The following is a 24,602-nucleotide window of genomic DNA, read 5'->3' on the forward strand; positions in this document are numbered from 1 at the left end:
TAGACTGATACAAGAGGAAATACAGTGAGTGCTGGATGGAGCACTGAGTGACATCAACCCTGCCAACGTTTAAGAGTTCTGTTTGCAGTGGAAATGCCAGGGTCTAGGTGCCATGTCTGAAGGGTTACTTTTGGTTCTAAAGGTACCATACCATAAGTGTTCGGTGGAAATGGTGCTAAAGGTGTTGTTAAAAGTAGTGTTATTGCATGTTTTTGGACCAGAGAAACATTTTCGTACTCCTGAGAAACTTTTTCTAAGAATCCCTTTTTGTTGTGTTGTGAACTTATGATCCTAATTCAGAGGAACCATGAGAGATGTAAGTGTACGGTGACTGGTACAGATGTTGTGTATGTATTGTCTGAACACAGCCAATGCAGCACCAGCAACTGGCATTTTTATAAGTCATGTAAACAGACAACACAAACATCAGCTTGTCATGGGAACAAAAAATGGAGGAAAATACAGGCAAACAGACTGACAGTGAAGTCCAAGCTCCACCCTCTGAACATATACAGTTAATGGCAATGGAAATACTGTGCAAGGCCATTTTTACTTGTCAAAGCAAAAGTGATGTTGCTATATATGAACCGCCAGCCGGCTTACAGTGCGTCACTTCAGTGTTCCTATTAGTGGTGTGAAGGCAGACATAAAAAAGCCCTTAAAGGTATGTAGTTCTCTGGGGAGCTCCTCAATGGGCAGTTCCTCTCTGGAAGTCCCCAGAACTGTTAAGTCCAAAAACAATTATTATTACAGCACAATTTCAGATTTGTTGTGATGCGGACTCTGAAAAAATGAAGTGGTCTTAGGGGCAAATATTTCAAGAGTCCCACTTAATTCAGACTGACTCCTGGAGAGAATTCAGTCCAGCCAGCTATAGAGTACATAGGATTACTGCTATTACTGCTGGTGTGACACTTGTAGGCAATCTGTAAAATGAAAACATGATTTAGTTATAGCTCTTGATTATAAAAGAGATCTGGCAACTATAGAGCCTGCTCTGAAATTTGGATGTTTGGCAGGGTATTAATTCAATAATGTCCGAATGTGCTGTACTCCTCTGACAGAGAGAAATACAGAGTGACTGCTGACTCACATAAATGGTCATGGATCACATCTCACTTGTGTCCAGGCGCTGTCTCACTGTCTCTACCTTCGAGGGATGTTAGGCAGTGGACCAAATCACTGTGAAGCATACGAGGTGAGTGAGGAGGATCTTTGATACTTAAAAATGCATTGTTTTGAATCTTTAATTAGCACAAGTATTTTTAATGCATATTATTATAATACTTAAAATTATATAGCTATGTTTACAACGACAAAGCTGACATAGAGGTGCCAAAAACTGCAGTTCTTTTAATGGCCACTTGAGGCTGGCTCCAAAAGCAAGTCAATCGCCATAGACCATCATGTTAGAGAGCCCAACTTCATAGCAGAAATAACCATGTTTACATCCTGGTACAAAATTTGGTTTTATTTCCCCGTCATAAATTTTCATATAACTCACCCTTCAAAATTTCATTAAGACTTAAAGTTACACATATTTATGGGTGTTGCTGTTTTGAGTGACCGGCTATCTGAAGGCATCACCATGAGTAAGATCCACCCCTCGCTCCTTCACAGCTCCACCCTTTTGTCTAAATATGGTCACCTCTGGCTGCAAAAATCCAAAATGGTGACTGCCAAAATGCCAAACTTGAGGCTTTAAAACACAAATTTACAAACCATAGGTGATGTAATGTTGACTTCATCCATTGATTTTGAACAGTCTATGGTCAAAACGTACTGCACTCCCCCAAAAGAGTGACAGAGTGATGGTTGTCTATGTACAGATCCAGTGTATGTTGACTGCACATTGGCACATCCATGTATGTGTGGTATATGAGATGTCTGCATCCACATTGCACTGGTCATTTGTTCATTTTCCATAACCGCTTATTCTGTTGGAGGATGTGGGGGTGGGGGTGGGGGTGGGGGGGTTGGTTTTCCCAGGACAAAGGGTCTGGACCCCCCCGTTCCTCCAGTGAATTCCACCCATGGTTCAGAATAAAGGCTACCAAGAGGCAGGGGGAAAAAACTAAAGCAAACTCTTAAAGATCCGTCTACCAACATCTTACTTATTTCCCTGTTGTATCTTGTTTGTTTAGTTTGAATGGACAGACATTAGAGTGGTATTTATCTTCTCATGTAACAGTCAGCAAAGAAAGGAATATGTGTATTTGCAAACCAGTCCTACAATGCCACAGGTATTAGTGCACTAACAATGTCAAATGTGTGTATGATTCTAATGCTGTGTTCACACTACAAGAGACATCACAAAAGCATGACCAGCAACATTAGCACTGTTGAAGTGTTGCTGAAGTGCTTGTCAGTGTACTCACAGGCTTGTGTGTGTCTGCTACTTGCCACAAATAACCTCGACTGAGTGTCATCTAAAGATTGTATTTGAGCATAAAAATATCTATGCTTGTGTTCAGTGTCTGAGTCCCATTTTAACATCACATTTCACCGCCTTGTTGCATCCCCATGTGCACCACAATACACAGAGAGCTAGCATAGCGTCCAATAACGCCGCTAAATAACACAGCACCACAGCTAGAGACAAAACATATGACAGACCAGCTCAGCTTTTGTTTGTAGTGCGTCACACCCGTCCACAATGACTAGTGTTGGGCGTCAGTTTGTAGCTTCATGTCACTGGCTTCCATTGAAAATGACCTGTAGCCTGTTGCTGTGTCCCTCTTAATGTGAGCACAGAACTATACACACAGAAAACCACAGGGAATCCTTACATCCACAGACCTGAGGGCACAGACACCACGCTGTGGTTTATGAGTGAGAGACACAGCAATAAGTTCACACGTGGGGTTTGAGGTTTATAATGAAGACGACATCATCCCACGTGGCATCTGCAGTTATGAAACCTAAAGGTCAATCACAAATACCCTTCGCTGTGGGTAATACAGCATGAAGTGATGCCATGAGATCCACTGCCTCCCTGAGCAGCACTGTTCTCTCCAACATATGTTTATGAACCCTTTCTCTTATCTCTCTGCAACAACCGCAGTGAAGAACTGTACCAGCAGTTAAACCTCAATCTCCAGGTAGCCGTCAACACTGTTATGAATACACCCACGTACAAAGACACACACACCTCCACCATGGCCTTATCCCCATAGTAAATTAATTGAGCTAATTAAGGGTCCTTGTGTCAGTTCCATTGCCAGGCAATGTCCGTGCCTTATCTCAATCCCACAATGCACTTGATCACAAGCTGCTGTGTTTGAGACGTTCCCAAGAAGTGATTAATTAATTCATGAGCGCCGGGTCGTTAAGACACACCGCGTCCCTCTGACTTCAAAGCGATGGTGGTGAATGCACAGGAGGATGGTGGTTGTGTGGAGGCGGAGTGAAAAGTAGCATGTTCAGAGCTACTCTGTTGATCACACATCAAAGGCCGACAGACAAGCTGAATGTGAAGGTTAAAGGGCAAAGCTTAGGCTAAATCTTTGAAGGATTTAGGAAGCATCTGGCACCGTCTGATACGTATAATCAGCATTAATAATTTATCATAACATGTATTATGAGTAAGTTTTAAGCTGATTCACACACACATGCCTCTGAATAAGAAACAAAATTGTAAACATATTCTTTCCATTTCATCTGTTCCATTTTGTTATCTTTAAAGAACACGCAATGCAATTTTATCTTTTCTGACTGCTTCGCATCGTAGCTAATTACCGAGCAGAGACATAACGGAGAGAATTATTCTCCTTATTGTCTGAGGAGCTGCTCTTTCAAGAGCCATTCAAATAATTGGGAGGAAAATAAGCAACTGAAAAATGTGTACATATCTATTTGACTTCTTTGTTGTGCCCCCTCAAAGCTTAATGCCACAATAGACCTAAAGAGATTCATTCTTCTCTCCGAGGGAAAAGCAGCAGCTTTCAAGTTCAGTTCACTGAAGCTGCAAGACACAGGGAAAAAAAATTGCAGCCAAAGACACACATTTGAAGATCAAAGGGGGCTGTATTGTGTGTTTGTGGGTGTGTTTGCATGTGTGTGTATGAGGGAGAAATAAAGAAAAGGAGCCAATGTGGACTGCAGCCATAAGCAGCAATTCTAAAGCATTTTATTAATCTGGTGTGAATCATCAGCTGGTTGAGCCAAGATTAAACTGACTGACAATTTCTTGTGTGGGAAGTCTGAAATTGACCTTTCTGACCTCCAGACTGAGCACAAACCATTCATGTGTGCACGCACACACACACACACACACACACACACACACACACACAGAGCTGATAATAAAATCTGTGCATGTGAAAGCATTTCTGCACAAGCTAATGACGCCTGCACACACAGACTCAGCTGATCTCTCCATCCTTGAGTGGAGGTGTGAGGGGTGGATGGGCTAATCGGACAGACTCCTCCAGATCCTGTGAGATGTGACCCATCACCTGGCGGGGAAGACAGGCGAATCAGACAGACCACCTCTCCACATGCACAGCAGGGGGTCTCCTGTGGGAGCTATGCATGTTTGTGTGAGCATCTGGGGAGGCAGGGAAGCTCAAAGGTGAACAAAGGTGACACTTGGAAGTTGAGTTCAGCCATCATCGATTTGAAGCATTTAGGCTCGAGGGGAAAAGCGAGTGAATATATCAAATAAGAAAGCCGACCATCAGCCTCAGAAACCATCAGTCATGAGTGGCTGGGTTGTGTTCGGCAGATTAGGTCCAGAAGATACTATAGACAACCTCTTTAAAAGCTCTGCAACGCTCCATATAGATTGTCAACCCATGTGTGTTAATCAGACATCAGGAAGCTTTAGGTCAGTGGAGCAGGGAATGGATTTTCTCTGGCCCTGACAGGGAGACGCCGTCCGTAATGGTTTCTACCTGTGGAGAAATTAACAAGGCAGTCAGAACAGAGGAGCATCAACCGGCGCACTTTCACTCCACCTCGGCTGCATAGACGTGGTGAAAAAATGCCCTTTAAGTGCACTCACTGGCTTGAAGAAGTTGCCTTGATTTTGTTAAGGACATTTCAAGTGTTTAAGTGAACTGTGAAAAGTTTGCTAAGGATTAATGCAGGGAAGAAATTAGGCAGTATGGAGCCTGTAGGAGGCTGCTGGTCAGGCAAGGAACTTTGTATTAGTACATTGAACTGATGTGATTTTGGATGCAAACTGAGACATTAGCTGTGACAGGTAACTAAGAGCCTACCTGACCCATAGATGTGCTGCTGTTGTCAAAGGCATGCCGGTTTCTGCCCTCCATTATAGATTTTTAAATGGTTTTCAGGCATTATGACACGTGTGACACAAAATTGGAATAAAATATATACAGTTTGTTTCATGCAAGTCTTTTGGTTTTAGCTGACTGACTGGAACACCACAGATGAAGCAGCAGTGACTGTATTTTCTACATTGCAAAAAGTCTACTAACAAGTTATATTCAAAATAACAGTGGCCTCAGATACTCCACAAAACAACTGAATTGTTGTTTATTCATTTCTCTACCAGTAACCCTTGAGGACAAGTACTAATCAGGCAAGAAATTAATTTATTATAATTACTTGCGGCTTTATAGAATTAAACAATTATGAATCGGGTTTAATGTTTGGCTTATAATCTGATGGTGCTCAATTTGGTGAGGAAAACAAAAAACTTTAGAGCAGGTTCCTGTTTGTTCAAGTCTGTTTAAATACAGTGACTAAATGCCACTTGTACATGTACATGTGGCAGGTATGTTAAATGAGTTAGTGATTCCTCCTCCCATGCAGTGATCCCTTTGTAGTATGACTACACACTCTGCAAAATGTAAATTGGGAACAACCTCCACAGAACTCTGTGTGCAACAATATATTCCAAAGTTTATCTAAGGTTCAGACTTAAGTAGTCTGAGTCAGCCAAATAAGGTGAGTGAAAAAAAGTGAGTAAAATTTTAATTTGTGTGTTCACATGGCTGCGAGGGTCCACAAAGGTACATGTGATGTAAATTTTGCCACATGCCCGTGTCTGCATGTGTCTGGGTGAACCTATGTGCAGCCAAAAATTTATGAAAGCACAGAATTTACGCAAACACCTCATAGCCTCAGTTTAGCTTTGGCTGAGTTTTACAATATATTTTTGCACCATAAATGTTGTCTCTCATCTTTTACAGTGCAGTTGTGTTTGGAGGGTATCATTTTCATGGTCATTACACAGACCCATAACTCTCTCAATGCACATATGTAATGTGAGTTATGGCAGAAACAATCTTAACCCATCATTTAAACCTGCATTAATTGATGTTTTGGCCACAACAAGCTGCAGACACAACACTTACATATTACTTCCTTTCACTGTTGAGATCATTTGGAGTCATGTTTCTATTCACCAGGCAAAATTAAGTCCAATATTCACTCACCTTGTAGCTCTGTTTTGGTCTCCACCAACTTCTAAAGGAAATATCAGGCTCATTAGCAGTTAAAAACGTCAATATATATTCACCTGCTAGTTGGTACATCTGTTTGTCTACTATTTGGTGCTGCGAAATACAGTAAGTTTTATTAATGGAAACAGAAACAAAAACAATAAGCCTCTGGGGGGCAAAGACCAGTATTTTGGGGGTTTCGATGTAGCCAGTGGATATCTGGGCCAAGTCTTCCTCTTTTATGGGCCAGTCCTCTCAGCTAATCTCTTCATGGAAAAACATCTGCATATGAATGCAGATTCCATCAAAAAATCTATGATAAAGCTAAATGGTTGTTAGACTGAAATGGTAGAAGACTGCACTTTGGCCAATGTGTTACTCCTCTTTTGTTCTCCACATGGACTGTTTACCTGCTGCTCAAACGTGATCGATCAATAAAACTAACACCTATAGTCCGTGACCTTAATCACCAAAACAATGAGCTAAAGACGCTTAAAAGCTTCATACAGCAGCGGTTCCCAACTGGTGGGTTGTGGTCCAAAATTGGGTTGTGGGTCCATTCTGAATGGAGCCCAAGTGACTCGCCAGCATGACAGGTTTGTAAAAAACACATTTTATTTTTAAGAACAGTGAATTTCTGGCACAGAGCTTTTATTTTGAAGTGCTGTTTCCTGCTGTATAGTGAGTGACTAATGGACAATTACTTGACAGAGACAGCGAACTATCTCGACGACATGGCCAGATGCAAGTATGACGCTGAATATATTTAACTGTGTGGACCTTGAACTAATGACTAAGGAGAAATCTGGACCCTGTGGCTGGACCAGTTGGGAGCCACTGCTATAAAGTGTAGGGCAGCTGCAGAGTTGAGTGATTATTCTCTGTGGATTCTTTGCTGCAAAAGACACCTTTATATCACACGTAGTCATTTGATCCATTGTTAATATAAAAATATTGATGAAAGCAGCTTTAACTTCATCTATCTGGTTACAAGATGTCAGCATGTTTCTGGATCCACGGCAAGGTAGAAGCTTTAACAGATAACCTAATACATCTTTACAAAATATTCACTGCACTGCAGACTTGCTGCCTTGGGGAGCTTTGTATGGAGAGACTGTGTATATCTATGGTGGGCTGAAGGTTGGCAACACCTGTACTTAACACCCACTCTTCTCCCTCAAACTCACACAGCTTTTTCTGTTCATCATAAGTTCAGAATGGTGACAGTAATCCATCTCGTAGCATCCCCCAACCAGTCACGGCTGTCACCTTCGCCTCGCCAGGAGGAACTGAACCGCTCACCGGATTTAGGGGCCCTATAGATACCACTGCCACTTATGGTGCCCTGGTTCTGCCATGCTCTTGATGCAACACACATTGACAGATACCAAAAGACTCCTCAGCTAAAATAGAATTCCAATTTCACTGGGTTCAGCGTGTGATAAAACACAGAGCCCTCTTCAATTGTAACTAAACGAGATTAAAGAGGAAAGGGGGGTGGGGGGGCAAATACAGATCATGGCTTTATTAACTATGGCAACAGAATTTTGCATGCAAGGAGAGGTGGAGGAAGGAGGGAGGAGTGGGGGTGAAGAAACGAGCATCTTGTGCTTTGCAAGGAATTTATCATAATGTTCGCGCTGCAAGATCATTTGCCTCTTGACAGGATCATTACGAGATTCAGTGCTCCCACGACCATTACGCAATTTCAGCGTTCCTCCTTGGATGGAATTTTAATTGAATTAGCCCGGCTGGTTACACATGGTGCGAACGATAACATTTTCTGTCTATCTGGGCTCATTGAATCCGCTGGGGGGATGGGGGGGGCGGGAGAGAAGTGCTGACGTTTTAAGGCAGGCCATGAGAAAAGGACAAGGTGGTTTTGGTTCATTCCAATATGCTTTCTTCTGGGTCTCTCTCTCTCTCTCTCTCTCTCTCTCTCTCTGCCTCCCTGTTGCTCCATGCCTTCTTGTTCAGCAACAATACCTGCCATGAAAATCACTGGCCTGGCCTTTCTGAGCCAGCTGACGCTCTGCTGTATTATACACTCAGAGCCACTCTTCCACCTAAGTGCCCATGTAAGCTGAGGGCAGTGCAAGCGTAATGTATGGTTAGGGGGTAAACGTGTTAGTATTAACACCTCCAGAGAACAAACCTCCACCAGCCACTCAAGTACATTCCCATAAGAATGATTAATGATGCTGGTCATGATTTGAAAGGCAGGGAGACGGAGGAGGGAAGCTATCATGCTGCAGGCTGACAAGAGGGTTTCTCTTGACTGTGAACATTTTGAACCTTAATCCTCTGATACTAAATGACACAGCCCATTAGGGACTACTGTGGGATGAGTATCGACGGAAACATTTTAACACCAATGCAGACACTATGAATTCAGCACCAATGCCAAACTTTTCTCAGTTCCTTACACTGAAGATTGAAAACAATTTTCGAATGTTAAATGTTGATACACAGGCAGCCTTACAAGAGCTTTGCCTCAATAAAACACAGCCCTAATTGTTATTTAAATAGCAACTATCTGACTGATGAATAAGTACTGTAGCGTCCAAATCTGAGCAGACATTAAAATCCAGGTTTCAGTAGTTGACAATTTCTGATATTTGGTGCTATGGGAACATTTCACAGTGCCAAAAATACATTCACATTTCAAACCAAGCCATATCTAAACTAAGTTTTTGGGCAAAATGAATTGAAACTGAAAAAAATGAAATCTTCCTTGTTAAGTGCTTCACTACACATTTAGTAGCTTCACAGTCTTGCAGGGTTAAGGTCTGGTCACAACAGCGTTTCAAAAGAACAGAAATCAATTCATTTCAACGGAATTGCCGCGATCAGTGGATTAGCTCATGGGAGTGAAGTAATAGCATCGAGATCAACTTCAGTGAGCTTTGAACAATGATTTCAGGCTACAGACCAAAAGCAAACCGCCCTGACAGCCTTGGGGTCTCATTTATAAACATTGTGTACGCACAAAACAAGGCCCGAAAGAGACGACACCACTTCCTGCGCAAAAGTTGTGATCTATATAAACAGACTCAATGGGAGAAACCTATGCTTACTAACATTTTGGAGATGGGAAATTGGTGACGCAGATGGTGAAGTGGAAGCCTGATTGTAGAAATTATTGAATATTTTTTGGCGCATGCCATTTTTGGCTTTTGTCTATGCATACTTCTTTAGTATGGATCCTATACACTGTTTTATAAATGAGACCCTTGATCTTTAAGGAAATGGCAAGCTGGAAAGTCCAACGTGGAGGGAGCTTTAGCTTGTTAGCTGTGTTGCAACATCTACTTTAGTTTTTACCTCTTCTGTCAAGGTATACATTTCTCCACACGAAAGATGATTGCATAGTTTCCAATCAGTAATGAAACATGAGGTGTTAGTGCTAAAAAAGAGGCTACACCTTTTTTCCTGAGCTAATTGTTAGCAGGTTTGCTAGCCGGTAGACCATTTTCCCCTCTCCAATGACAGAAAAATGAAGAGACCTATTGTGACTAGCGCTAGCATGCTCCTGGCTAGCAAATGTTGGCCATTAGTTTCCGAGTAGCCCTTATGTCAACAAGCTTTTAGAACCACATATTTTGAGAAGACGGATTAATATACTCCCTGACACTTTCTGGTGTGACCAGGTGTTTGCATTGTTGTTCAATTTTGAATGTCAGGCAGGTATAAATTTAAAAAAAAAAAGAAACCACAACAGCACTCAGATAGCTACACTTTCCTTGGTCACATAGGAGGAGAATCTCTTTAAGGTTGCACATCTGGCAATCTGTGAAAATAAGTTGGAAGAAGAGTTGCAGGTAGAGAAAATAACAAATATACACGTATATGGAATCAAAGTAGCATCGGCCATAGCAAGAAGATGTAAGGAATTGTAAAGCCCATGATATAGTAGAACATTCAGTATCCATGTATTTCACTGTAAATGTTTTTATGGGAACATAAAGTAACAAACCTGCTTTGCTGTTACTATTCATCTATAAAACTGCACAAATCATTGAATAGAAATCCCAAACCATGTTATTTAGCAAAAAATGTTTAATCTCTCCTTGATGCGTGTTTATTTACAAGTAGTAAATCTGCAAAATAGGAAATAACAGAATATTTACACAATGAATGTTAACCTGCAAACTTGTGACAGTCGCTTCAAGTCTGAAACTCTAAAAATGTATCAGAGTTATTGTAGTATTAAAATTCCTTTTGCCAGCTCTGTTGGAAATTCATTTGCTTTGCGTTTCCTTGGGTTCTATGTAACTTCCATTTAGAAAAAAAAATCAAAAACAAAAAAACAAAACAAGGACAACTACTGAATTTCTGGAATCGGAAGAAAGCAGGGGGGAAAAAACGGAAAACAGGATGGTGCCAGGACTTGCATTTGATTGAACTATGTTTCTTTTTTTTTTTTTTGGAAAGGCAAAAGAATTACTAAGCATGTCTAAAGAGCTGAGAATTAAACATGTGATACATGAGAATGTGCTGACTCTGCTCACACTGAAGCCAGTGTATTAAACGATTTCATTTGTTTGGATTTGACAGAAAAACAGGATAAAACACAGCAACTCTGTCAAACTGCAGGCAGCATGTCGTTCTTGTGAAAGGCTCTAAGTCAGCTGATGCTTGCTTCCTCCTGATGACACCAAACACTCTTAAACAACAGACATGCTGTATACCACCTCCACAACACTTAATATGAGTCAATTATCACACCGAATGATGCAAAATAAAGGATAGAGAAAGGTGACTGGGAAGTTTCTCCAAGGATGCGTCAAGAATTGCGTCCAAGCAGGTCAATCTAAAAGGCAAGTAGCCATGCAAACAATACACTAGCCAACTCCCTCAGCACTCATTTCATCAACCAGAATACAACACAAATGGAGCATGAACCTGAGAATGAATTGAGAATGTTTAAGTGTCTTTAAAAAAAAAAAAAAAAAGAAAAAAAGGGGAAAAAAAAAGGCTGACAGATCACCAACTGGGCAGTGCGGCCTTAGTTGGTTTTCATCTGTGTGCTTTTGCGGGGAGCAAGTGGATTTGTCCCCATTGTACATTGTGCTCATACTGATCATTCAAAGAACTGCTGTTAACAGCACCGCTGAGCTCTGGCCTCAGCAGTAATCTATTTTCCTCGCCATGAGATCTACAGTAAGAGCACCATAATGTACAAATGCAGCAAAAACATGTTTAGATTGTTTGTTTGTGAACAGAGCATATTTTGGTGGAGGTTTTGCAGTATTCTCTTTAACACAGATGATTCGAACAGAGGTTATTTAATGTGTGTAGCCAACATGGTCAGATGAAGAAGAGAAATTTCTATCCTAACATGGGCAGAGTGGTCCCTCAAGATTGTTTTTTGGCAGGTACAGAGTGAACTATCAAGTCCCTATAGGTATCCAGTTGAATGAGGCTCATAAGTATGCAGTTGTAGAGAACAACATCACATCTCAGACATGTAAACAAAAAGGTGGGTGGGGAGGTGTGCTCACTATTCCTGGATGTGAGGGAAGATTGTTTCTTTTTTCTTTTCTTTTTTTTAAGGAACCTGGCGTAAAAATGGACAGCGACAGCATTTATGATCAGCATAAAATGACAGCCCTAATGTTTGATAGAAAAACAAAGGTACAAGAGTTAAAGCAGCAAGTCACATTTCCATCACAAAGACACAGATGCTCATCTGATGCAACAATTTCATTTTGATCCTTGAGATCAGGAAAATAAACCTCGAGTTCGGTCAAGTACTTCAACTTCAGGCAAACCGAAGAGAATTTTGTCTTCTGTGTACCGTAAAATGTACAATTTACATGTTGAAAATAATAAAAAAAAGACAAAAAAACAAACCTGATTACAAAAAAATGGCAAACAGCTTTTGTTCATCATGAAAAAGTATGCAATTTACAAATGAAAACATAAACAAAAACATTATACAGACCACAGTTTGGTTTTTCGGCAAGCAGGGGAAAAAAAAAAAAAAAAAAAAAAAAAATCCGATAACATCATTTCTCACCACAAAGTCAAAAACCCTGACTTCAAGACTTCAAAAAAAACAAAAAAACAAATAAAAACAAAGAAATCCTCTTAAGAGAGCAGTAATAAAAAAAAAAGCTTAAGCCACACATGGCAATAGGCTAGTTTTGAAACAAGAGCTGCAGGCTAAGGGGAGGATTACTCAGCCTTGTGTAGCTAATGAACAGAGGTGTCTCACCTCTGTATCTGTCTATACCCCCCCTCATGGATAAAAAGCTAAAACCCCCGTCTCAAATAGATAGGTTAGAGGTGGAGAGAAACACTCAGTATATCTTTTCCTTGTCCCTCTATCTGGGTATTAACATTGGGAAAATGAAAAGAAAAGGTAGCTTTAGGCTGAAAACAGCTTTTCCCCACTTTGTTTCTCCACTGAGGGCTTGGCTAAGCTCTACCTGACCTCATTGTCACTCCAACAGCGTCTGAGGGCACCAAGACTCTAACAGGACTGTGTCACAAAATGCATGACCCTTCAAGGGGTGGCTAACACAAACTCAGGTCCTGTGGGATATGGTGGCTATGTGGTATCAGGGCAAACGAAAATATCTCAAGTAGTGCAATGAAAGCTACTTCATTGTTCAGTTACTGTAACATGATCCACCCAACTGTCACTTCTTGACCCGTGGAGAACAGAACCAGGTACGGCGCCGGACACGAACGTGGCCATGATAAAGCAACAATCCTTGGAGTATATATTTGGTTTTCTGAAACCAAACGATTGCACTGATTGAATTAGAAACAACAGCAACTTCATGTTATCACCATGACACCATGAACTGTCCTCGAGAAGACGGATGACGTCGTGTCGTCTCGCCTCCCGTCATTTTCACCAAGGATCTTATGATGGGTCATTAGTCAAACAATTCTTTTCAGTCACTAGGCATGTTCATATTTAAAATCATACGGTAGCACATTCCATCTAACAAAATGTTTTTGCACTAAACAACATTCAAAGAAAACATGGCACAGTACGACTTTTTTGTTTCTTTTTCGTTTTTTGTCTACGTTGTTTTTTTCTTTTGTACTTGAAATATCAAATCATGTTTTGTTGTTGTTATTTTTATTGTGTTTGTTGGTTTAAAAAGAAAAATGAAAAACAACAGAAATGGTTTCTCCCTAATCTTTCTTTAAAAACGTAGCTGTATTTATATATAATATCTATATCGTCTTCCTTTGTAACGTTTCTGTAAATTGTGCAAATTCAGCAGTAATACAAGTGGCGAGAGATCAGAGAGTGGGCAGTTGATTACATCTATACAAAAAGAAAAAAGAAAAGAAAAACCTAACATCCTTTAAAACTGTGACACCCGTTGGAGTCACATGACCTAGAGAGCCTCTCTCCATTGGCTCATCACAGATTGGTCCATCCTGCTAATGATGCCATAAATGGAGTTCCTCTCCGGGCTTCCATTGTTTCTTTCCTGACCATCGCTTCATCACGACAAAACTCCTGAAATCAAAATCAAGCAAACAACAAACACCAACATCCACAATAATCAAATGCTGTCAGTTGACATGTTTCTCCATGTATGCACGTGTGAAAATGTCTGGTGTCCCAGTCTCTCACACAGACACGAGCCCACTCACTGTACGGGGCTGCAGACAAACACACACATACACATGTAAGCGTACACAGGCCCGCCCATCTCTGCCGAACCCCCCCATTTTGCAGTATACTGCTTCAGTCCTTTTGCAGTTTGTCTGTCGTATTGTTGGGGGTTGGAGTTTTGTTTGTTGTCTGGGTGAGAGGAGCGAGGGAGAGAGACAGATGGAGAGGAGTGAAGAGAAGGAGGAGATGGAGGTGCTGGATGGTCCTCAGCTGCTCAGGGCCATTGTGTCGATGACCTGCTCCAGCTTGCTCCTCAGTCTTTGTCTCCTCGCCTGCTCGTCCCGCTCCAAAGCCGACAAGATCTGAGGATAGATAGGGGTGGGGGTCAGTCAGTGTCACAGTGGGCTTGCTTTTGCTTTCGAAACGTGGGGTCATTATTCCCAGACAGAGGACACCAACACGCCACCTGGCTGGTTTATAATTGATGCACAATGCAAATATATAAGTTGGCATTCAAAGTCAAGCCATACTCACTGCTCTGCTGCTCTGAATTTCTATTTCTAACAAAACTGTTGTTACTTTCTGTTACTTTTCTAACAGACCACTTTTAATTCACTTGTTTTTCACATTAGAAGCCTTCAATAACTGTCAGGCTAAATGACTTTTAATGTATAACATCTACTGAAAATGACTGAAAATGGTATTTCTGTTAAAAGCTCAGAGCAGTAGGACATCAGTCTGTTATACTAATGAAATAAATGTTGTGGAGATGCACATAATGCTTAATGTATAAGGACAACAGGTAAACATGGACTTGAGCTTAAGCCCCATTTGCACCGAGCAGTACGCCCGTTTCCACTGTGAGAAGTTGTGGATGGTACCAATGGAACTGTTCTGTACTCTGCCCATTTTTGGTCCCCCCTCTGTTGGGGTACCTAGCACACAGATCTAGTACTAAAAGGTGGAGCTGTGAACACTGCAGTCCGCTGATTGGTCAATAGCGGACAGTCACTCTGCTCAGGGCTGAGTTATGGCTGAAATCAGTCTTGAAAATATCCCAAGGTTTTTAGCATCTTTTCTGGAATGACCTCCAGGACTGAAAACATTCAATACACTTATGAACCCTCATTTGACAAAAATAACACCTGTCCAAAGTACGCAGCTAAGATGCAATTGCTGACAGTCAAGTTTAAATGGCGAGCTGTTGTGAAATGAAAATATCTAGCGTGTCCTTAGAATTGGCTGACGTCTCACCTCATCCTTGTACTTGACAATGTAGGAGTAGATCTCGTGTAGGGCCGACATGCTGTTGAACTGGTTGGCGTGAAGGCGCGACTGCTCCGCCAGGTAGGCACTCATGTCCTGGTCACTGATGGCTGGCATCCTGGAGATGTCAGAATAGTACCTGGAGAAAAAAAAAACACAGTTTAGGTTTTGATGATTTTTTAAAAACAGCTTTTAAGACTTAACAAATTCAATATATGTTGGCGTACCTCTCTACCCAGTTCTTATAGTTGGGGATGTCTTTAGCGTAGAGCAGCTTGTTCGAAGGTGAGTCCTTCCCTAGTTTATGCTCCGATGTTGAACACGAGTCCATGAAGGTCTGAGCCACCACAGACAAGCAGGCATCTGTAATGCTGTTCTTATGGATGTCAAAGACAAACTGGGGGTTCTTGATCACGTTCACCCAGAACCGCAGAGGAAGACTGGAAGGATTGAGAGAACAGAGGGATGAAATGTAAGAGGATGGAAGGAGAGAGCACTGCAATGACTGCATGCATACTACGGCGTAACAAAGGAAGAGTCTGAGTGATTAAACACCTGAGGCAAGAGGAACACTGTACATTCTGCTGCACCACCACTGTAAAGTGTTTGCTAAAGTTTGCTGGCATACAGTCAAAAATCTTTTCATACTACAGCAAGTTTTTCACAACACTAATGAGACGCAAACCAGCTACCGAATACTCCAAATGATGCCCTTTCACAGCACACACACAAACTCACCAATTGCTCTTCCAAGTGTGCCGCACATCAGAGTCTGATATGGAGTGTTTGTCCGCCTGCTCGTCCAAGAAGTCAAACATGTACTTGATGGCGAGAGGCAGGGCACTTCCTCGGTGCGCTGTACTGAAGATGGTCTCAAACAGGTCATCCACAAACTTCTGGAGCGTACCCTGAGCAGGAGAACCAACACAGGCTTAGTTGGTTTGAAAAACATCACTTGAGCTTTTCTCGTGTGTTACAGTAGATGTATCGATTTAATGTCTCTTGTATGTTCCAACTCTAAAACCTGCCGAACCATCTGAAAACAAACAAGCCCACGTTTTGTGTATTCTAGCATAAATGTTGGAGAAACTTTGACACCAATGATGATATATATGAGCCTATCAGGGTGAACAAAGTTTTACAGAGAAGGACAGAAAAAGCCCTCTGTATGTTTACATTACTAACAGGAATGTAAAGTTACAGAGCACAGTTGAGTTACAGCCACTAAACAACAGCCTCTACTTTTATTTTCCTCTGTGCTGGTGATGGTCTGGCTGGAGGCGATGGCTGTCAGTAGCAGGTGTTTGAGAGTGACAGTGCTTTGCTTTTAGTACTCCAACTTTCTGAGAGTTAGTGATGGTGCCGAGTGCTCAGTGTTCTTTACAGTATTTAGGATGGGGCCCAATGTGAGTTCAGCCTTAGGCTGTTCTGCTATGTTTTTACTACATCACACAGCTCTGGAGATTTTGAATCCTCACAAATTCCTCTGAAGTTGAAATGATTTGATATTTCCCACAAGCGTTCAGCGTGTTATTTTCCGTCTTCAAGCATCCAGGCCACCTTTTACAAAACCTTATTTAAACCAGCCAGAAGTTGAATCTGCAGTTTTGTACTCGCTCACACATCCACAAATCAGCTTCCTAAACACACAAAGCTGTGGGGGCGGTAATAAATAAGAATAAACTGCAGCGCTCCAAGTCTCCCCCCCATTGTCTTCCCCTGGCTTGCATGTTAATCATTTCCCAATCGAGGCAGCATTGATGTCGCTAACCTTGCACTTTCCTACCTGGAGCTCAAACAATGGAAATCTAGAGCTAATGAGTGAAAAACCAGGGGAGAGGAAGTACCAGGGTGAGCTGAATCACCAAGATAGTTAGTAATTGCAAATGAGAGCAAAAGCCTGGCACAGTTAGTAGAATGTGTAGGCAGTCGCTCATAAGCCTCGTGTTTATGTATATGATTGTGTGTTTGTGTGTGTGTGTGTGTATTTCTATTGAGAAGTGTGCGAGTAGATTTGAGACAAAGCAGCTGGAGTCCACATGTGTTCTTTATGAAAGGTGTGTGTATTCTTTCTTTTGGCCTTTACTAGATAGCACAGATAGACAGGAAAGGGGGAGACAGGGGGAGACAGCATACTGCTAAGGACCTTTGAGGCCTTTGCACACCAAGTCTGTTTTTTCCATCTGAAATTGTCGCACATCTAAAGGCAAATACAATTTCACGTTGTGTCAATCACGTTTGCACGTTTGCATCCGATTCTTTCGTCCGTCATTAAAATTTTCAGAACAGGTTCGATTATCTGCGTTTTCAGCATCCATCAGAAGCTTTTAGAGTGCTGTTTAACCAAGCATCAGTGAGGAAAATATGGCAGCGGGATACAGCCACGACAAGACAGAGGACTGGGGAGCACAGAATCATTTCATGACTCAGACAGCTCACTTTCAGCAGGCCAGATAGTAATATTCAGGTGGATAATGATGACGAGGAGGAGGAGGATGTGGACCTCACACAGAATGTGGAGGACAGAGAGGGAGGACAGCTCCGCCCCTTCATGCAGCTGCGGTGCCAAATGCAAGGCGGGGAGGGAGTGGTGACAGCCAGACAGGTAACTCCAGTGGAGAGAGGCAAAGGTCAAGGGTCAAGTGTTTTCATTTTGTCACATATTGTGAATTTTTACAACAAACCGACAATAAAACGCATCTGAATCAGTGTGCAAGGTTTCTGTGCATGACAATTTCTTGGGGGGATGATTGTTTAAAAAAAATGCATTCAAAAACAAAACTGACTCAGCATGCTAAGGCCTATGGTGCTTCCAGGTGAGCTACCGGGGCACCCTAGGTGTGTGTATTCTGTATATACAGTAGGGAGTGGCAATATGAATGTAAAGGCAGAGCTGTCCCTTTTCAACTGGACAAAAAAACCCCACTGACACCTAGCTTTTGTCTTTCATGGGAAAGGTTACAATCGGCATTCACTGCCAGGACAAATGACCCCGCAAAAGTTGCAGGTACATTTGGCTTCAGCTCCGACCTCCTCTGATAGGCAGGGATGGAAAATGAAAACTGGGAGGACACACTAAATTCCCCTTCTTTTCCAGCATGATGCAGCGCTTCAACAGCCATCCACATTAGTCAGCACCAAATTTGAATGAGAGACTAAATAAGTAAGAGATGTAAGAAAGATGTAACCACTGTAACATGAAAAAGGAGTCTATCGCCTATTTTTAGTAGGGTTTCACACCTACAGGCTAATTTCAGTGAAAAAAGGCTGTGCTGTGGACTCGAGCACATTCAGGTTTCTTTTGTTTTCCCCGCCGCTTTGTATGCTTTCTTGAGTTGGTGCTGAAACGTTAATAGGTTAATAAAGCAAAAACCAAACAAAAACTTTCTGTGCAGATTTTAGATTCTGAAGGATTAACAACCGCATATTAATCCTCATATGAGTCTTCATGCTATTCTAATCTCATTCTTAGCAATTCAATTAAGATATTAAAATGAGCAAATGTGAAATATGTGCAGCTGCATTTCAACAGCTTTGGTAGAGATGCCAACATTGGAACAGCTCCAACAGTTGCATAATATAAAATAGTCCCAGGGTTGCAGATGCTGTTTCACACAACATTTTAACAGTCACTCAATCTCACTCTGCTCAGTGGTGGTTAACAAGGTACTGAGGGATGTTTCTTCAGCACATCAACACAAACAGCCCGACTCCAAATAACCTTTCAGATCATCATCTGAAGACACATGCTGCATAAAAAGCCGAGCGCAGGTTTCGCCCTGTGGTCTGGAGGACATGGAGGAATTTGGTGAGTAATGATCTGAGAGCAAAGGCCTGGGCCTGAAAAGCCCTGAGGCCACCAACAGAGGGCCCAGTAACACCAACCAAACAGCTCAATAGTCAAAGGTCAACCTCCTAATTAAGACACAAACACTAATTCCTGCGCATATGTGTGTCTTTGTGTAAAAGGTTATGAAAAATGTTAATGAGCTTTGAGACCACCACCAAACAAAGGTCAGGGGTAGAGGCTTCTGGTGCAAGTGGGCTACATGACAGGGATGTGCTGGAGTGTGATTTTTTTTTTCTTCTTGTGGTGTGTGTGTAGATGTGCGGCTTCACGATACCTTGGTGGCCAGCAGTCTGGTCAGGTAGATCTCAGAGACCATCTTGCTCCCTCTGTCCCCTTCCCTCTGGTCTGAGTGGTCGTGGTTCTTGACCAGGTGCCACAGTTTGGTGCCGCTCTCAAGGTCGGGGGTGATCATGGGTGTTCGGGAGCGCAAGCTGTCTGGACTGCTGGCTGTCCTCAGCATGCTCTCTGGAAGGAGGTGGAAGAGGAGACATGGAGGAGAGCTGAGCAAATGGGCCAAAAATAACAGTAAGACAGAACAGACACAATGTGGAGTTGAACATGTGTTTTGTTGTACTAGTTTGGATTTTATTTTATGTAAGCACCCAGGGGAAACAGATTTGCCTTTGACACTAGAAAAATATTAGAGACATTTTACAATAAAGTGCTATCTAATCTATCTTCAGATATCTAAGTTAGACTAAGTGTCAGTGTCTTGCACAATGCTTGCTGTGGATGTGAACCAGGGGCCTCTGGTCTAAAAGGGAAGGGTTTAAATACAGTTAAATCTGATAACATATCAAGCAGCCCGTATCTTGATGTGAGTCGGTGGTTTATATCAGTATAATGCATTTTGTCTTCATCACCATTTCAAGGAGAAGTGGCTATAAATTAAGATACCGAAGTATAAAAAACACATAAAGGAGAAATCTGAGGCAGCACAAAGAGCAAAATCTCTGTGAAGTTAAAAGCATTTCTGAAGGGTGTCAGCTCCTTCTACTTGCATGTCAGTCTCTCATTCCAGAATAAATTTGTCTGTCACTCTCTCTCCCGCTCCCTCCCTCCCTTTGTTGGACAGTGATCCCCTATTTTGTGACACGGAGCATTACACTTTCAGTTTGAATGCTTGTCACTTCCGTGACAAAGCAGGAAAGGATTGAGAGGTTCAAAATGTCAGGAGAGAATGTGAACCAGGGAGGTACAGAGTAAGGGTGATGGGGTGTTAGTGAGTATTTATGTGTATGTCACGGTGGCAGGGCTCAGGAACAGAGTTACTGTACAACAGGGAGGGATTTAGAAAATAGAAAAGAGGGATGGAAAGAGTGATAGTGAGAAACAGAAGCCTACTTCTCACCTAGCATTAACATGTGCATCATGTTATCTAGACTGTGTCTGATTTATTTGGAGAAAAAATGCATTTCCATCAAACATATTCTGGAAATTCAGGTTCATGTTATTTTTCCAAATAACATTTTTCAGTTGCTTTCATGTAAAAATTTGAAAAAGTATATTTTCTTGCCAATCTGTCATCCTGACCATCCATCTGTGGCAACTGCACTGGACCTCACAGCTACACTGTTCTCAGCTGTGAGCAGCCATGACCTTAACTGTATATGGTCTGAAATGTTCTGAGGAGGCTAAATCACACGCTGGAGTTTAAAAGATCACCTCCTGCACTTCATGGTAGCAAAGCCAATAATTTGTCTGTGACGTAAGTACAGCTCTAATTTGCAATGCCTTGTTAATCTACTGCTATAAAGTGTGGGGAAAGTATGTTATTTTCTTATCTACTTGACATCCCACTGTCTATTCATTTACATGCGGATTTCCAGTATTTTCGCATTACCCTTATTCCCTTACGAAAAAGGCACGTGAGGTCTAAAGGGGATCAGATCAACCACAGTTGAGAGAGATGTGCATAGAAATAAAGGGTTCGTCAGTATTGGAGATGGACAGTCAGTAAGCAACAAGGCACTGACAGGAAACCAACCACTATACTTGACGTCAAAGTGTGCTGCTGACAGCTGTCATGTGTGCTCTGTTGGATGTATGATGAGAAATGACGAGAGCTTTTATTTTTTGTTGCAGAAATGTGAATTTGCCTTGATAAACAACATGACAGTACTACAATAACTGTACATTCTGAGTAGGGCTGGGCATTACCACAAAAAATGATAAAGATAATATTTTTTCCATATTAATTGATATCTATATTTATCACAATATATAATTTAATAACGCTGCCCCTTTGAAGAGTATCCTGATAATGACTGAAGCCCAAAGAAACCAGGAGCTTTACCAGTTAAACTTTTAAAATGGTTTGTTAACATATAAAATAGAATAAAGTAAAGATTTAACTGTGCAAACGTGGCTTGGTTTAGAATATATTTTGTGATAAAGGAACACAAATGTAAACATTTAAATTTGCAAATCTGCCTAAATAAACAATGCAAGTTAGTTTGCTTTGTAACCTAAAATAACGGTGCAGTCACTTGGATTGTACCTATTTAGATGATGGAAAAGATTTGTTGTGGTTCCCATCTTGGTTGGCACCGACCGATTTTGCAGATTGTCTTAATCTGCACTTTGATGCTTTTGAGATACCCAAAGCACCTCCATATAATTGACGTTGTTTTACCTTTTTTGTCAACGATTTCCTCAGCTTTGGAAGATAACGCAAGTTCACTTTCAGTATTTAGGCATAATGACCTCCTTGGCTTTGTACACAAACCAGGTGTTGATTAAGAGGAGGCAGGAAGTTACTGCAGGCAGAGAAGCTGAAGACATCGCATTTCTGCGAGTTTGTGCTCTGCTTGTTCAACATGTGTTTGATAGATCGGTCATACTGTTTCCCATTTGTTGCACTGATGAATAATGAGCACTGTTGTTTTATTCACTCCAGTAAAATACATCCTGAAGTCTATCATTCCCTCTGCTGTGGGCTCTGCTCTGAAGTAGTGCTGCTGTCAACTCTGTGTGCAGAACATAGCCTGCTGCACACAGACAACCAGAGACAGAGAAGAGAGGCAGCAGACTGACTGGCTGTTGTCATGTTTATTTCTGATGTGTGATAGGCTCTTAGATCTATTTATATCGAGAAAAAATGTCCAAAGCTTATCATTGTTATTGTCAGAAATGTTATTGCAATACTCTAAAGAGACTGCTTTATTGCCCAGGCATATCCAACTAACCATTTTAACATGAGTTCAAGATCATGCAGTCTTTACACCAAAGCTGTTTTAAGAAAGGAGGAACAAGTAGTCCACTAGTTCTTGAACTGAATCCCAGTTCACCTAACCTGGTAGCAAGACAGGGTGCCAGAAGCAAAGTGACATAGACAGTGGTGTCTGGCAGTTCTTCCTCTAAGCAGCATCATATTTTCAAAAATCAAGTCATCTGAGTGCAATACAGGCATTTTGATATTAGTGGTGTCTTGTTAGAAATGCACAAATCATGAAATGAAGACGCACATACATACACTTGTACACACAGACGTACACACACACAAAACACACGCACACACCTTCTCTCGTACCGTATCTGCTGAGGGACTTGGTGAATGTGGAGGAGTTGGAGATGTTGTAGGCTGAGTTCTGTTTCGGCACCAGGGCAATCACTGAGCCATCTGTCACCTGAAATGGGATCAAGATCAGTCAGCGCTGCACAGAACGTCCAGCAGCAAGATTATAGCCCGACCACACACACTCCCACTGTGCTCAAACAGGATTTATTTTCCAAATTGCTACTTTACTTGAGAACCTCGAGTGAAAAGCAGCATTTTTTTCAAATGACGTGAGCATTTTTCTTTGCAGAAAAAACAGCTGCTACGTTGTTTCACTGGGCTAAAATATACTCCAAACAATGACAACCATAATACTAACAACTACAACAATAGACAACAATATCAATGAGAAGTCATGTTTTCAATAAGACACAGAACATCATGGGATTTATGTTGTGCTCAGGTACCTGGTAGTGGGCCAGCGTGTTGAGTCTCTTCCAGTCGTTGTCTATCTTAGTGGTGACATCCTCGTCCTGAAGGATGATGCGAGCCATCCTACCCTGCCGCCATTCTGTCACACACACAAACACACACAAAGAAGATTACGGTAAGGTTGTGTTTATTTGTTTAATATGAAAATATAAAGACAGAATTGGGACATGGATTGCACAGATAAATTTATCAAGAACCCCCTCCTCCAAACAAAAAGTTGCTGTGACTAAGGATGCAGAGAGCAAAGTTCATAGACTGAATAAATTAAAATGGATACAATGCATAATTTCAGTGACTTCTGGCTCCTTACTTGAATTTATTTTTGTACAGAATCACTTCTCCTCTGTAGAGGCCCCCCTCCTGCTTCAGAGAGCCCTTGAAACGATTCCCTCTTTACCCCCTGTAGTTGTGCACCTGTGCTTGGAGTGTGTGTGTGTGTGTGTGTGTGTGTGAGACAGTTCTCCCTCTCCTTACCCAGGTCCATATCAGAAGCCTTTGGTCTCTGGGAGTACGGTGTGCCCTTGTATACAGCGTCCAGCAGCTTCTCCTTCACCTGCGTCACTGTGTCACAGTTCAGGCTCTTCACCGTCACCTCCGGAGCGTTCTCGTTTTCTGGGTTCACACAGTGCAGTGTCTACAGAGGTCAGAGGGCAAAGGGCACAGGTCACATTTAGACCAGGAATTCAGCACAGACTGGGAACGTTAACCATCGATGCGGGGAAAGCATGACCCTGCGGTGATTTTTGACCTACAAACCGACACTTCACACTGCAGTTAAGAATCAATATTCAATATTTATTACTATTAGAAGTGTGTTTCATTTGCCAGTGTTGCCAACAACTGCAAAATGGTCCCTGATTTAACACGTAGGGCTTTCCAAGAATACTGGGCACATATTAAAACCATGTCAACATATTTTATCAACTGTGTGTGTGCATCTGTTGTGTTTTATCCTCTGACACCAAATATGTTGTCCAACTGTCTGTGTCCACTAATGTGCACTGACCAAAGTCTTGTAGTCAATCTGCTGCCTGATGAGTTTGTCCTCGCTCAGGGAGTAGCGGGCTTCTCCTGTGATTGAGTCTATTGGTCCCTTTTCCATTTGCTGCTTCATGGCGCAGTACAGCATGAAGAGAGGCTCACCAGCACACTCCTGGAAAACAGGAAACAACAGTGGTAGAAGGAAGCAGGGAGAGGGAGAGGGAGACAGGTAGGAGTGAAAGGTGAGAGAGAGGGAAGGTGAAAAGAGAAGGAGAGAAAGGCAGATTGTTAAAATGCAAACTACGAAGGCAACTGTGCAAAAACTTTACCTAGAAAATAGTACATGACAGCAAAAAAGGCAAAGCTTTGCTGAGCAACTCTGCAATTATATTTCTAATCTTCTTTAAACCAACCACAGGCAGAGCAGTACCGGACAAGGCCATGGCCGTGTTGGCTAACAGCATGCTGAAAATTGACAGAAAACAACACGCACACCATTTTTCTCTCTCACAC

At 41.9% G+C, this 24,602-nt stretch overlaps 1 protein-coding gene across 4 annotated transcripts in view; it reads right to left on the reverse strand.

Annotated features, from left to right (window-relative positions):
• Positions 1 to 13,495: 13,495 nt before the first annotated feature.
• plxna1b (plexin A1b) overlaps positions 13,496 to 24,602 on the reverse strand; it is a 218,672-nt gene continuing 207,565 nt past the window's right edge. For 2 of the 4 annotated variants that reach the window (XM_033626487.2, XM_033626486.2), the window contains exons 24-32: positions 24,115 to 24,261; positions 23,583 to 23,742; positions 23,084 to 23,187; positions 22,650 to 22,746; positions 19,392 to 19,582; positions 16,006 to 16,175; positions 15,495 to 15,707; positions 15,256 to 15,406; positions 13,496 to 14,363 (exon numbers count right to left, since the gene is read on the reverse strand). In XM_033626487.2, the coding sequence (XP_033482378.1) occupies positions 14,268 to 14,363; positions 15,256 to 15,406; positions 15,495 to 15,707; positions 16,006 to 16,175; positions 19,392 to 19,582; positions 22,650 to 22,746; positions 23,084 to 23,187; positions 23,583 to 23,742; positions 24,115 to 24,261 (1,329 nt within the window). In that variant the 3' untranslated portion in view covers positions 13,496 to 14,267. Of the gene's footprint in view, positions 14,364 to 15,255; positions 15,407 to 15,494; positions 15,708 to 16,005; positions 16,176 to 19,391; positions 19,583 to 22,637; positions 22,747 to 23,083; positions 23,188 to 23,582; positions 23,743 to 24,114; positions 24,262 to 24,602 lie in introns of all 4 variants that reach the window. The other 2 variants (XM_033626485.2, XM_033626484.2) reach the window with 1 other exon arrangement.

This window comes from Epinephelus lanceolatus, chromosome 1, assembly GCF_041903045.1.
Source record: "Epinephelus lanceolatus isolate andai-2023 chromosome 1, ASM4190304v1, whole genome shotgun sequence".
NCBI lineage: Eukaryota > Metazoa > Chordata > Actinopteri > Perciformes > Serranidae > Epinephelus > Epinephelus lanceolatus.